Source organism: Palaemon carinicauda, chromosome 17 (genome assembly GCF_036898095.1).
Source record: "Palaemon carinicauda isolate YSFRI2023 chromosome 17, ASM3689809v2, whole genome shotgun sequence".
Classification (NCBI taxonomy): domain Eukaryota; kingdom Metazoa; phylum Arthropoda; class Malacostraca; order Decapoda; family Palaemonidae; genus Palaemon; species Palaemon carinicauda.
This window is the reverse complement of record NC_090741.1, coordinates 57,263,758-57,275,955: the sequence shown is the minus strand read 5'-3', so window position 1 is coordinate 57,275,955 and position 12,198 is coordinate 57,263,758. Positions and strand designations below refer to the sequence as shown.

The following is a 12,198-nucleotide window of genomic DNA, read 5'->3' as shown; positions in this document are numbered from 1 at the left end:
ATGAACCTTGTGAAAATAGTGATTATTTGGTAGACAGTGGGCAATAATAAGAGTCACAAATAATTTACATTGGAAGAAAATGGACAAGCCATAGAGATCACCCCTCCACATATATGATGATATGTATACTAAAGTCTCCCACCATCACCATTCCTCAGTGGCCAGTGTGGTGATGAAAACTACCCAAACCCAAGACATGAATAACACGTCTGAGGCCTTTGTCCTGCAGTGGACGAGAAACGGCTACATTTGTTATTATTATTATTATAATTACTAAGCTACAACCCTAGTTAGAAAAACCAGATGCTGTAAGCCCAAGGGCACCAACAAGAAAAAATAGCCCAGTGAGGAAATGAAATATTAAACAAATCAACGATATAAGAATTAATGAACGATTAAAATAAAATATTTAAAAAACAATACTATTAAACCAGATTTTTCATATATATAAACTATAAAAAGACTTATGTCAGCATGTTCAACATAAAAACATTCTTCAGCAAGTTTGAACGTTTGAAATTCCACTGATTCAACAAATAACAATAGTGGCATTTGCATTTAATTGAAGTCACTTGAATCTTGTAATTGATGAATGAGCAAATCTTTGTTGGTCTTTAATGCTGAATTTTCGTTTCTTATCTTTTCCTTATGACTGACAGACGAGTTCCAACAGTTCTCTCTGTCATCAATTCTATTCACCTCTCAATTTTTTAATTTATCAAGTCTCGTGTTTTAAATTTAGATTACTTTGTTTTTTTACATAAATGATTACTCACGGCCACATAAGGAAATGAATTGATGCATTATCATGAACATTCATTTCAAAGTTTTTCACTATGAGTTTTAGTTGCCAATTCTGAATCGGTGGGGATTGTATTAACATTCTCTTTTAAGGCTCAGAGAGTCTAAATTGCCTCTTTTTATAAATAGGAATACTATTTATTGGTGAATTTTATGTATTATTTGTACAATTACCACTGATAGTAGACTGCAGATAATCTTAGATAACATCCTGATGCATTTAAAATGAAGCAAAGGCTATTATTGAAGCTGTAATGTTATATAAATTTGGTGGTGGACTATTGCCAATTGCGGATTTTGAAAATAAAGAGCAAACTGTGTATGTGGTATAAGTGGACCAAGGAAAAACTTCTGAAGCAATCTGTGAAAAGGCAGTGTGGAGAGTATTGAGAATGTTTGGTTATAGGTGATAGATTATCGAGAGCAATTAAACGTTTCATGATGAAAAGGGTTAAAAGATGTGGTTAGGAGAGTGACAGGTTTGGTGTAAAAGTGGTTTTGAGACAAGGGTATCTAATGTGGCTGTTTGACGTCTTTATGCCGGAGGTCAGTTAAAGAGCATTGGGATGTTATTATTATTATTATTATCATCATTATTATTACTTGCTAAGCTACAACCCTACTTGGAAAAGCAGGAGGCTATAAGCCCAGGGGCCCCAAACAGGGAAAATAGCCCAGTGAGGAAAGGAAGCAAGGAAAAATAAAATATTTTAAGAACACTAGCAACATGGGATGTGTGGTTTGATGATTGCAGACAATTCTTTGCTGATGATGGAACAGTTATGAGAGACTACAGAGAAGCCGGTAAGAAATGTGTGAGTAAATATGAGCGTGAGTGGGAAAATAGCAGTAAATGGAAGGAAGATGGAGTAATGTATGGTTAAAGAATGGAAGAGTTGATTTTCATGATTATTGGAGTAAATATAGAATAATTGGAAGTTGAAAGACAGACAGGTTTCAGAAAACGAGAAACAAGAAAAGGATCTAACTCTCCTTCAGTAGATAGAAGTCTAGATGCTGAATGCAAAAGAAAAAATTGAACATTAATGAGATATACTGTATTTTATAAATAGTGTAAGAATAATTGATAGTGGGAATTGTGGAGAATAAAAAAAATGTTATAAGAAGCTCAACATTGGTGAAAGGACGAATCAGAGAATTGTGAGGTGGTTCAGTCTAGTGGAGAGAATGAAGAAAAGACCCACAGTTATTGAATGACAGTGTACGTTGTGGAGCCTGGTTTTAAAAAGTTATTTGAGCACCCAAGTGGAAAGTTTTCTGACCATGTGATTTATCCACCCGTAAAAGGATGAATGTAGCAGTGACTTGTAATGCTCTTTTCTGGGGCCATCTCCTTAAGGCAAACGGCTTTATATCACAGTATTGTGATAATATATTCTACATATGGTGGTTTTTTCTTAGTATTGTTGGCTATACATTCCTCTAATCTATTTTTATTTTATCTTCCATTTTGTATAATATATTTGGCAATCTTATTTGGTGATTCAATACATTCGTAAATTAAGTTTGTTTCTTCAAAAAATAGTCAACGGTGTTAGTTTCACATTATTTTATTCCCACTAATTTATCTCTTCAAATAGTGGTCGTAGTTTCTAGTTTTATAACCTTTCCTACTTTATTTTCGTAAGTATTCATAGTAATCCTATATGAAATTCAAAAAAGGATTTAGGCTTAGCTGGGTAATTGAATTGATTATCTTCGAGATGGGACATGACATTATGCTCTCTCTCTCTCTCTCTCTCTGTATGGTGAAAAGAATACCCAATGTAACATTGGAAATAAAGGATATTGTTATTATTATTATCTCTCTCTCTCTCTCTCTCTCTCTCTCTCTCTCTCTCTCTCTCTCTCTCTCTGTATGGTTAAAAGAATACCCAATGTAACATTGGAAATAAAGGATATTGTTATTATTATTATTATTATCTCTCTCTCTCTCTCTCTCTCTCTCTCTCTCTCTCTCTCTCTCTCTCTCTCTCTCTCTCTCTCTCTCTCTCTATATATATATATATATATATATATATATATATATATATATATATATATATATATATACTGCAAGTATCAGATTAGTGAAAACCGAATAGTGATTGGCATTTTTAAATTATTTTATATTTACAGTGAAGTTAAATAAAATGTACGGGGGCGTCATTAATTGTAATCGATTTCCAATTTAAAATTCAAATTAACATTAAGCTCCGGAGGATATAATGTTCAATACTTTGCCATGGATGAACAAATAAACAACCACGAGTGTGAGTTGGCTGTGAACAGCACCGTGAGTTGGAGTAGTCCACCAACCCTTGAAGTGTTGGTCTTTTTCAAGAATCTATCCACTTGATATGGCTGTATCCCAAAGCCTTGAGAGAGACCGTTCATATTGACATAGGTGCAGCAAAAAACACCTTAATACACTTCACTCGTAATGTTCAAAGTCTCCTTTGCTCCACGTGTGGGATAGGCATATATTGAACGCTTCTGGCAAAGGCCAGAGTGTTGCCAACAGTGTTCAGCCTTTTCCTTTTTTCTTTTACCTAGTGTTCCACCCCCGTGAATTTCGCGTGGATACTGAGAACAGTGAAGTGAGCCAACTTTACTTTTACTTATTTTTAGTGAGGACAGATTACTTAAAGACAGGTTACGTATGCACAATAAATATAATTTTACTTATTCGCGAATTGGAACCCGTCTCGGATTCCTCAATTTATCTCGACGGGTGGAGTGGAGTTGGACAGGGATAGTCTCTCACTGCGGCGGGGGAAATGAATTTAGAGAGAGAGAGAGAGAGAGAGAGAGAGAGAGAGAGAGAGAGAGAGAGAGAGAGAGAGAGAGAGAGAGAGATTCGTTATAGTGTTTAATATAAATCACACTTCCTTTGCCATAACGGATGTGGTGTATACTGTCTAGGGAACAAACACTTCTTTTGAATGTCAACATATTCTTCGTTTTTAATGTTTATATATAACAAAGAACTCTTGCATGATGTATTGTGTATTCAGGCCTAATTAATATTTAGTTGACGTATGCATATGGCAATGTATAAGTTTTATATCCTTAAAAAAGTTAATAACGAAATAAATCTTTAATCTTTTCTCTGCATCAAATTAGAGTTGAGAAGCCACATTGTATTTTTCATTATTCATGAACAAGAAGGGAATTTTCCCATTGGCACAATATTGGTCTTAAATTAAGGCCACAACAAATTCAATGTAGATGTTCATTATGTATTAAAGCTCAATGAGAAACGTTAACCAATTGGCCTTACTTAGAGGGGCCACGCCTTCATATATTAGTAATGGAAAAAAATATTTAAAGTTATCTTCGGCGGTTGGAAAAACTCCCGTAGTTGCATATAGATATAATTTTCTAATTCATTGCCTTTAGAGACACTTGCAATAATCCAGGCTACGGGTATAATGTATAAAGTATGTACAGTTGGACATCAGAGTTTCTGGCACACCTAGCTCTGAGTCAGTGCACCCTGTCACACCCTCACTCACTGAGCAGACTTCCTGTGTCCAATTTTACTTCACCTTACATGTCCCATGAAAGCAAAAGCAGGTTAAACTTCAGTGTCACAAAATGTCTGTTATGTTTAGCAGTTTTTTTTTTTATTAGTTGATTGACAGAAATTTGCAAAATGGCTTCTAATGATGTACTGTATTGTTTTGGTTCATTCTCATTGTCTTTTGCACTCCATTTTTTTTCTTTTTTTTTTGTTTTGTTTAATGAGTGGTCATTCTATATAAAAAAAAAAAAAATAGGCTTGTGTTGTGACCTGTGGGATGTGATGTGCTGTAAAGAAACACTAGCATAATTAAAAAAAAAAAAAAAAAAATGACTAGTTGGGTTTGGTCACATGAGTCTGCCACCATAATACTCTTTGTGGAAAGATTTCCGAGTTGTCCTCTACCCAACCCTGTCTTTTCAGGACCTGTGCAGTATATTGTATACTTCTCTAACAGTTCTGAATTACTGTACAGAATATACTTCTGAACAACTTTTTATTTCCGTCTATTCTTGTAACGCTGAGCCATCCCATCACCAATAATGAGCTTTTATCATTTAAACGTACATACAGTATCTTGACATTTCCTTTTAATTCTTTTAGTGGCACATATACTGATGGCTTCAACCTCTTTTTCTCCCTTATTAGTCTTTAAAAATAAACTTATGCAATTCCAGCTTGTCAACATCAATTGCTGTCTTTCTGCTTTCCTATTTCCAAATCTTTCACAAGTTTTAGATCAAGGTATTTTTGGTAAGCTTATCTATACTGTAATACAGTACAGTGCCTGGAACTGGAAATGTGTGGTTGGAAATTAAAAGATTATTCAAGATTAATGTTGTTTGGTGTTGTGTATCTAGTATTTCTTACCATTGCAATTAGCATTTCACAGATCCTGTAGGTTAGGTTATGATCAGATCTAGCTTTTATATGGTATTTGTTGTGTGTTGATCACCTAACATTCTAAACCATACCATGTATTTTCCGTGCCGGTAGTTCTGACTTGTCAATCGGAGAAATTATGTAACGAGGCACTTTTAGAGGGGCAATACCTGATTTTGTACTGGTTTAATGATTTTCAAGTCTTAGCTGCAGGTTTTACTGTAGAGGTAGGAATATGATGAGCGTTATACATATAGTGTAGAGTATCAATGATATTACATGTTTTGAGCTGATTTTTCTCTCTGTGGTTATGATGATACATATACTGTATCCTAAACTATGTAATGTATTATTAAGCCCATTTGATTTGAGAATTTGATTGAATTCAAGTCTGGTTAAAATGCTGTAAAATTGTTACAAATTACTTTTTGTTGTTTTGTAAATGGTTCTTAATCATTTTAAATTCTGTGTGCATTTTCTTTTTGTTTTGACTGAATTTCTCAACATTTGCATGATGATTCAATTTCTAATTTGAAGTTTTTTCTTTACAGGTGAATCATCAAACAGTGGCTCAAACAGTAGCTGGTCATATGCTCAAAGTGGGCAGTATCAGCAACAGTACTATTCCGATTATCAGTATCCAGAACAAGGAGAGTCCTATGACCAGCAGTCCAATTATTATCCACAGTCTGGAAGCCAGAACTATTATCAAGGACAGCAATATTATAATCAAGGGGACTACCAGTATTCTGAACAGCAAGAAAAGGGCAGTACTCAGAGTCAGCCGCAGCTGAACTCTCAGCAGCAGCAGCAACAGCAGTGTCAGCAGCAGAAACAAAACGGAGAAAAACTGCAGGACGACCAAGAACAAAAAGGTCCCGAAGAGGGGCATGATCGTCCACATGATCAATCCTCGCCTTCAGAGGTTTCCTCTGAACAGAAACAGACTGTAAATAACCAAACATCAGGGGAGCGTGGGAAGTGCTGGGAGTGTGGTACAGCATTTCAGGATGATGAACTCCTCCGGGACCACTTGGCACTCTTCCATGCAGAAGTTCATGTTCATAAGTGCCACTCATGTACAGCAGTCTTTCCTAGTCAGAGCTCTCTCACTGAGCACATCACTACTATCCACTTGGTAGGTGCCTCCATTCAGTCTGCTAATCGGGCCCAACCTCGTGAGAAAAGAGATAGCACTGACGACCAAAATAAACTCCAAGAAAATCCTACTCAAGGAAAAAGTATTTCTGTATCTGGTGGCGAATCATTATCAGCTCTTTTGGCCAAAGGTATTTCGGTATCAGGGGGCGATCGCTCCCTGGCGGCGACGCTTCAGGCGAAAGAAAATTCAGAGTCGAGTGAATCTTCATTATCATATCTTAAGGCTAAAGGGATTTCAATTTCTGGAAGAGGTTCAGCTTTATCATCTCTTCAGGCAAAGGGAATTTCAATATCTGGAGGGGATTCTTCGTTATCGTCTCTTCAAGCTAAAGGTATCTCTATAGGCCGATCTGGTGGTGATACAAAAGGTGTCTCGGTATCAAGTGAAGAGTCACCCTTGAAATCACTCCATGCTAAAGGCATTTCAATATCCAGTAGCAGTGATACCTCATTAACATCCCTTCAGGCTAAGGGTATTTCAATATCTGGTGGTAGTGGTGATTCTTCACTCTCTTCTCTTCAGGCCAAAGGCATTTCAATATCTAGTGGAGAATCAAAAGAGAGTTCCGGTTCAGGGGGGGATTCTACTTTTTCTTTCCTTCAGTCAAAGGGTATATCAATATCTGGTGGTAGTGATTCATCTCTAAGTTCTCTTCAAGCCAAAGGTATTTCAATTTCAGGTGCTGATTCTAATACACAGTCTAAAGGAAACTCACTTTCTGAGGGTGAATCTCCATTATCATTTCTACAATCCAAAGGTATTTCCATATCAGGGGCTGAAGGTTCTCTCCAATCTAAGGGTGGTAATTCAGCATTATCATTTCTGCAAGGAAAGGGCATCTCAATATCAAGTGCAGACACATCCCTTCAAACAAAAGGAAGTACCGTACCTAGTGGTGCGTCCCCTTTAGCATCACTCCAAGCTAAGGGGATTTCAATAACTGGTGCTGGTTCAGACTCTTCTTTAGCCTCATTAAAGGCTAAGGGTATTTCAATTGCTGGAGTCGATTCCTCTTTTCAAGGCAAAGAAGATTCATACAGTGATAATTCTTCTGAAGAGGAAGAAGACTCGGCTGTATCAGAAACCGATTCTCAGACATCATCCCTTTATGCCAAGGATTTTCCATCAGTTAAATCTCAACTAGAGTCTCTTCAAGGTAAAAGTGTTTCTCTCTCACCTGCCAACTCGCAATTATCATTTCTGCAAGGGAAGGGAGTTTCCTTATCAGCTGCCAGCCCTCAGCCGGCATCCTCCCAAGTTAAAAGGGCTGCTTCGCCATCAGAAGTTGAGAGAGCGTCGAAATCTGTTGATACTGGTACTCGTACTGCTGAAAAAAAGGCGGAAACTCCATCATCTCCCAGTTTAGAAGCTGCAGCTTTAAGAGCGAAAGGAATTTCTATTTGTTCTTCGGGGAATCAGATTAAATATTTTGCCAGAGCAGCTCCTAAATCAGTTGCTAGATCCCGAGCAGCATTTGTGAAAGAAAAGGGAATTGTTTTATCGAAATTACCAGAACCTAAGCCAAAAGTTACCCCAGCATCAGGGGCTAAGCCCAAAGAACTCCTATACAGAAGGAAAGAATACTTTGGATGTGTATATTGCCGCATAAAGCAGTTCAGAAACGCAGCAGAATTTGAGAAACATCATTTAAATCACGTGAAGCAAACTACTTTGAAAGTAATTTTGCTTCAAGTGAATCCTGAAGACTACAACAAAAACAAGGTGGAGACCCGCCGAAAGAAGAAAAGTTCGGAGCTCAAACTGAAACTCAGAATTTCCAAAGTGGGGCGAGGAAGAGGACGTAAAAGACGAGAGGTACGTATCGTCAGTAACGAGGAGGGCATGAGTGAGAGCCATAAGAGTTTAGAAGAACCAGAAGGATCGGAAGTGGAACGTCAGGAGGAAGGGGAAGGGGAAGAAGGAACTGAAGGTAGTATTGCTGACGAAGGGCAAAGTGGGGGAGAGACTGCAGAAGACGAATCTTCTGATCTTCAGAAGGACTCTGAAGAGAATCAAGGTGAATCATCATCACCTTCTAGGAATGAGTGTGATGACCGACAAGAAGAATTGGGGCATGAGGAGCAGGGATCTCAGCAGGGAAACGAAGGTCACGAAAAGGACCAAGAAGAAAATAACGCTGCCACATCGCATGAAGAGGAAGGAAACAGACCGTATAATACTCGGAGTAACAATAACCAGAATAGCAACAGTAACACCGGCTTTGATACCAACTTCAGTGAGCAAGACCTCGGGTTTGGTGCTGCTGGCCCAAGTGAAGCACCACCGTCAACATACCAGCCTCAGTTTGAGTCATTCCCAACAAGTGACTGGTTTAGCGAGTATGAATCTGGCTCAAGAATTGTAGCAGCTATGGCCGGTGCTACAACAGCTGATGCTGGTGGTGACGGTGGTTGGGGAAATGGCTCCGATGGCACAGCAAACCCTGAGTACACTACAGCTAGTGGGGACAAAGATGGCACAAATCCAGAGGTGAATGGGAGAGTAAATGAGGGTAATGGAGAAGATGGCTTGTTCAGCCAAGCTGTTCTAGGACAAGAGTCACCTGATAAAAATGATAGACAAGGAAGCTTTGAGCAGTTATGTTTGAATGATGCTTACTCTGGTCAGGCACAAAATAATTTAGAAGGACATCCAGGGCAGGTTGAAGGAGTTCTTTCTGAGGAGGAACAGCAGCAACAACAACAACAACAGCAACAACAACAATCTGGTGTTGCAAGTGATTTGCTGTCAGAGCTCGAATATCTGAACAATAGTGGTCAACCTCAGGGGACACAACCAGGACAGATGGATGGGTCACCCCTTAGTGGAGGACCATCCCCGCATAGTCAAGGTCCTGGAACACCATCCCACCTTAGTTCCCGAGGCTCTAATTCGGGCACACCAACATCATCTGGGGGCCATCCAACGCCACCTCCAACAGATACTTCATTCAGGGCTCTAGCAACCAGCCCTATGACTAGTCCTACACAGGCTACATCACCTCATATGCAGGGTCAGACACCTCCCACCACTTCTCCCCTACAAGAACAGCAGCCAGGGGGAGTACCCCGCCTTACGATTGCAAATAATTTAATGGCACCTACAACAAGTAGTCAGATGACACCAACAACAAATCAGGCGGGTGTAGGTGGCATGATGTCAAGATATGGTAACCAGTGGCCTCAAGGAGCTGGTTATACAAGTACAGGTGGCTATGCCAATTTGCCTGGCACTAATATGGCAAACTCAAACATGGCTGGACCCTTGCGACCACCTATGCCTCCGAATGTTGGATTACCATATCGTCCTAGCCCACCAGCACGTGTTCGTGGCCGTCCTCCTCTTATGGGTCAGATTGGCCGTCCACCTTTGCACCAGGGGTCGTTACTCCAACCATCTCGTGGTCCAGGTCGACCACCAACGTCTTCAATCCTTCCACCACCACTGATGCCAGCACCAGGGGGAAGAGGGGCAATGATGCCTCCACTACAACGTATGCACCAAGGTATGTATCAAGGGCAAAGACCGCCTGGACCTCAACAACAAAATGGCACTGGAAAGAGACCACTTATAGGAGCTACAAGCCATTCACCGAGTAAGAATGCAAGGCGTGAAGATATTAACGTACCATCCCGGCAGAAAGACAACGAATGTCAGATAATTGCAGTGGCAAATAGAGCTGATGGGTTACCTGTAATTGCAAATGTTCAGGGAGGCTCTGGATCCAATCAGAGAGGTAGCACAACCCCAACAACCTCGGAATCGACTATAAATTTGAGTGATTCTATTACTCTAAGTGTTCGAACTTCTTCAGCAAACGACAAACCTCAGCGTGGAGAGAGAGGAGGGGCTGATGCAGGAACTGTAGCAAATCTTTTAGCTTCTCGAGGTATCACTGTCACTCCTGCAGCTGGTGAACGTCAAGATGGTGCAGGTGGGGGCCGTGATGATCGCCGTTTACCCACTGCGCAAGAATTGAATTTGTCATCTGCTATTTCTGTTCACCCTCCGACTCAAAGAGAACGCGAGGCTAGTGTTAGAGAGAGAGACAGGGATGGCTTTGCTGTACCACAGGCTCCTGTCAGAGGCAGTGCCAGTGCTAGTACCAATAGTGTTGAACGACCTCCCCGACCTCCTACTGTTGACCTTACCCAAGACATTCCTTCAAGTGGTTCTCAAGGCGCGCGTCACTTATGTAGCCAGTGTGATCGATCCTTCCCAACAGCTGCATTATTAGCAGATCATGGTCGTGTGCATCAGCAACATCAACAATCTCGTATGCCTTACAAATGCCACTTATGTACAGCTGGATTTTCAACTCAAAAAGGTCAGCAACATCATTATCAACAGTTTCATCAAATACATCTGTCTGCAGGTGACATTGCTATACCTTTAGTTGATCTAAGAAACCCGGTTAATGTTCAGCGTATGGCAGCACTTGGAATTCGCTCGTTCCTTCCCTTGACAAATTTGCAAAATCGTGGTGCTGGTGGTGTGGTCGGTATTCCTGTGTTGACACTAGAAAACCTAAGAAATGGACATATGACCTTACAACAGTGGGGAGTGAGTGATGTACTTTCCCTTGGTCCTGCAAAAACACTCAATATGCCAAGGTAATTGGAAATTGTAAAAACAAAGATTCATCTTTATGGTGGTGTGGATGTCCTTCTGCCATTGAAAAATGTGTTTAGTTTTTTTTTTTCTTTAACTAATGTGGCATTAGGCTTTCTTATTGAAAATGTACAAACTTCCCTTTATGCATCGAGAATGCTAGAACTGTACAGTATATGTATACGGAAGATCTCTGTATGTATGCAATGATTTGCCTACAGTTGTTGGTGTGGATTGTGTTTTCTGTACCAAATTTATTTTTTGATTTCTGTTCCAGTGCCAAAAAGAACAAATTTATGTTAGACGACATTGGTGTTAAAACCAAAACCAGTGATTTGTTTTATATTTTGGTTGAATGACATTTAGCTGTAGTATCGTGCTGTATAGAACCATTCCTTTACTGAAGTTTGAAAAATGGTTTTGTGCAAGAAATGATTTTATTCTTTATCATGTTCAAAGGAAGGGTTTCTGTACATTTATACTTCAAGTTGTGAAATATAGTTTAAGTTCTGTTTCATAAAAAAGGATTGCCCTTTCTCTATTTTTACCAAATAATTTCTTTATGTAAAAGGAGTGTACAAATCTTTGTATATAGTTTTATATATTTTCTATAAATGTGAAATAAATTAGAAGTCTCTTTTATATCAGTTTTGTATTGTATCCTTTCTGTTGATGCCAGTGAGTTTTCTTCGGTACTTAACGCTGTTTTGTCTTTTCCTTTAATTTCAACCACATCAGAAGATCATAAGTTAGCAAATGCAGGCTGAATGAGAGTTTTTATTAAATACTGAAGCTATATGTCATTTTATAGCTTTTTAGTATCCATTTCTGTAATATGCTGTAATTAGTGTTTAATTGTGATTTTTGTAACTCGCCACTTAAGTTTGTAAATATGAATCTAGCTTGTCAGTCTATGTGTGTAAAAACTTGGCTTTCGATGGGCAGATGGTGCTAGCTTAGAAGTGTGTGTTGTTGAAATTAGTGGAAGTAAATATTTTCATCTAAATTGTTTAAAGGGTGACTATTTTTGAAGTTTAAACAGCTATAAAAGTGCAATAATAAATCTAGTTTTATGGTAGAACAAAACAGATTTTGTTCCAAAGTGTTTTTTATTTTTTGATGTGATTTATTTATCTTATTTTGTTATTCTTTCTTTAAAATCAAACTGCTTAGTTGTGTCATGATTGGAATACATCTTCTGCCTGAGAAATGTGTT

At 38.9% G+C, this 12,198-nt stretch overlaps 1 protein-coding gene across 7 annotated transcripts in view; it reads left to right on the top strand.

Annotated features, from left to right (window-relative positions):
- LOC137656780 (serine-rich adhesin for platelets-like) overlaps nt 1-11,622 on the top strand; it is a 208,354-nt gene extending 196,732 nt beyond the window's left edge. For all 7 annotated transcript variants that reach the window (XM_068391057.1, XM_068391056.1, XM_068391061.1 and 4 more), the window contains one exon: nt 5,761-11,622. In XM_068391057.1, the coding sequence (XP_068247158.1) occupies nt 5,761-10,988 (5,228 nt within the window). In that variant the 3' untranslated portion in view covers nt 10,989-11,622. The remainder of the gene's footprint in view (nt 1-5,760) is intronic.
- Nucleotides 11,623-12,198: the final 576 nt, after the last annotated feature.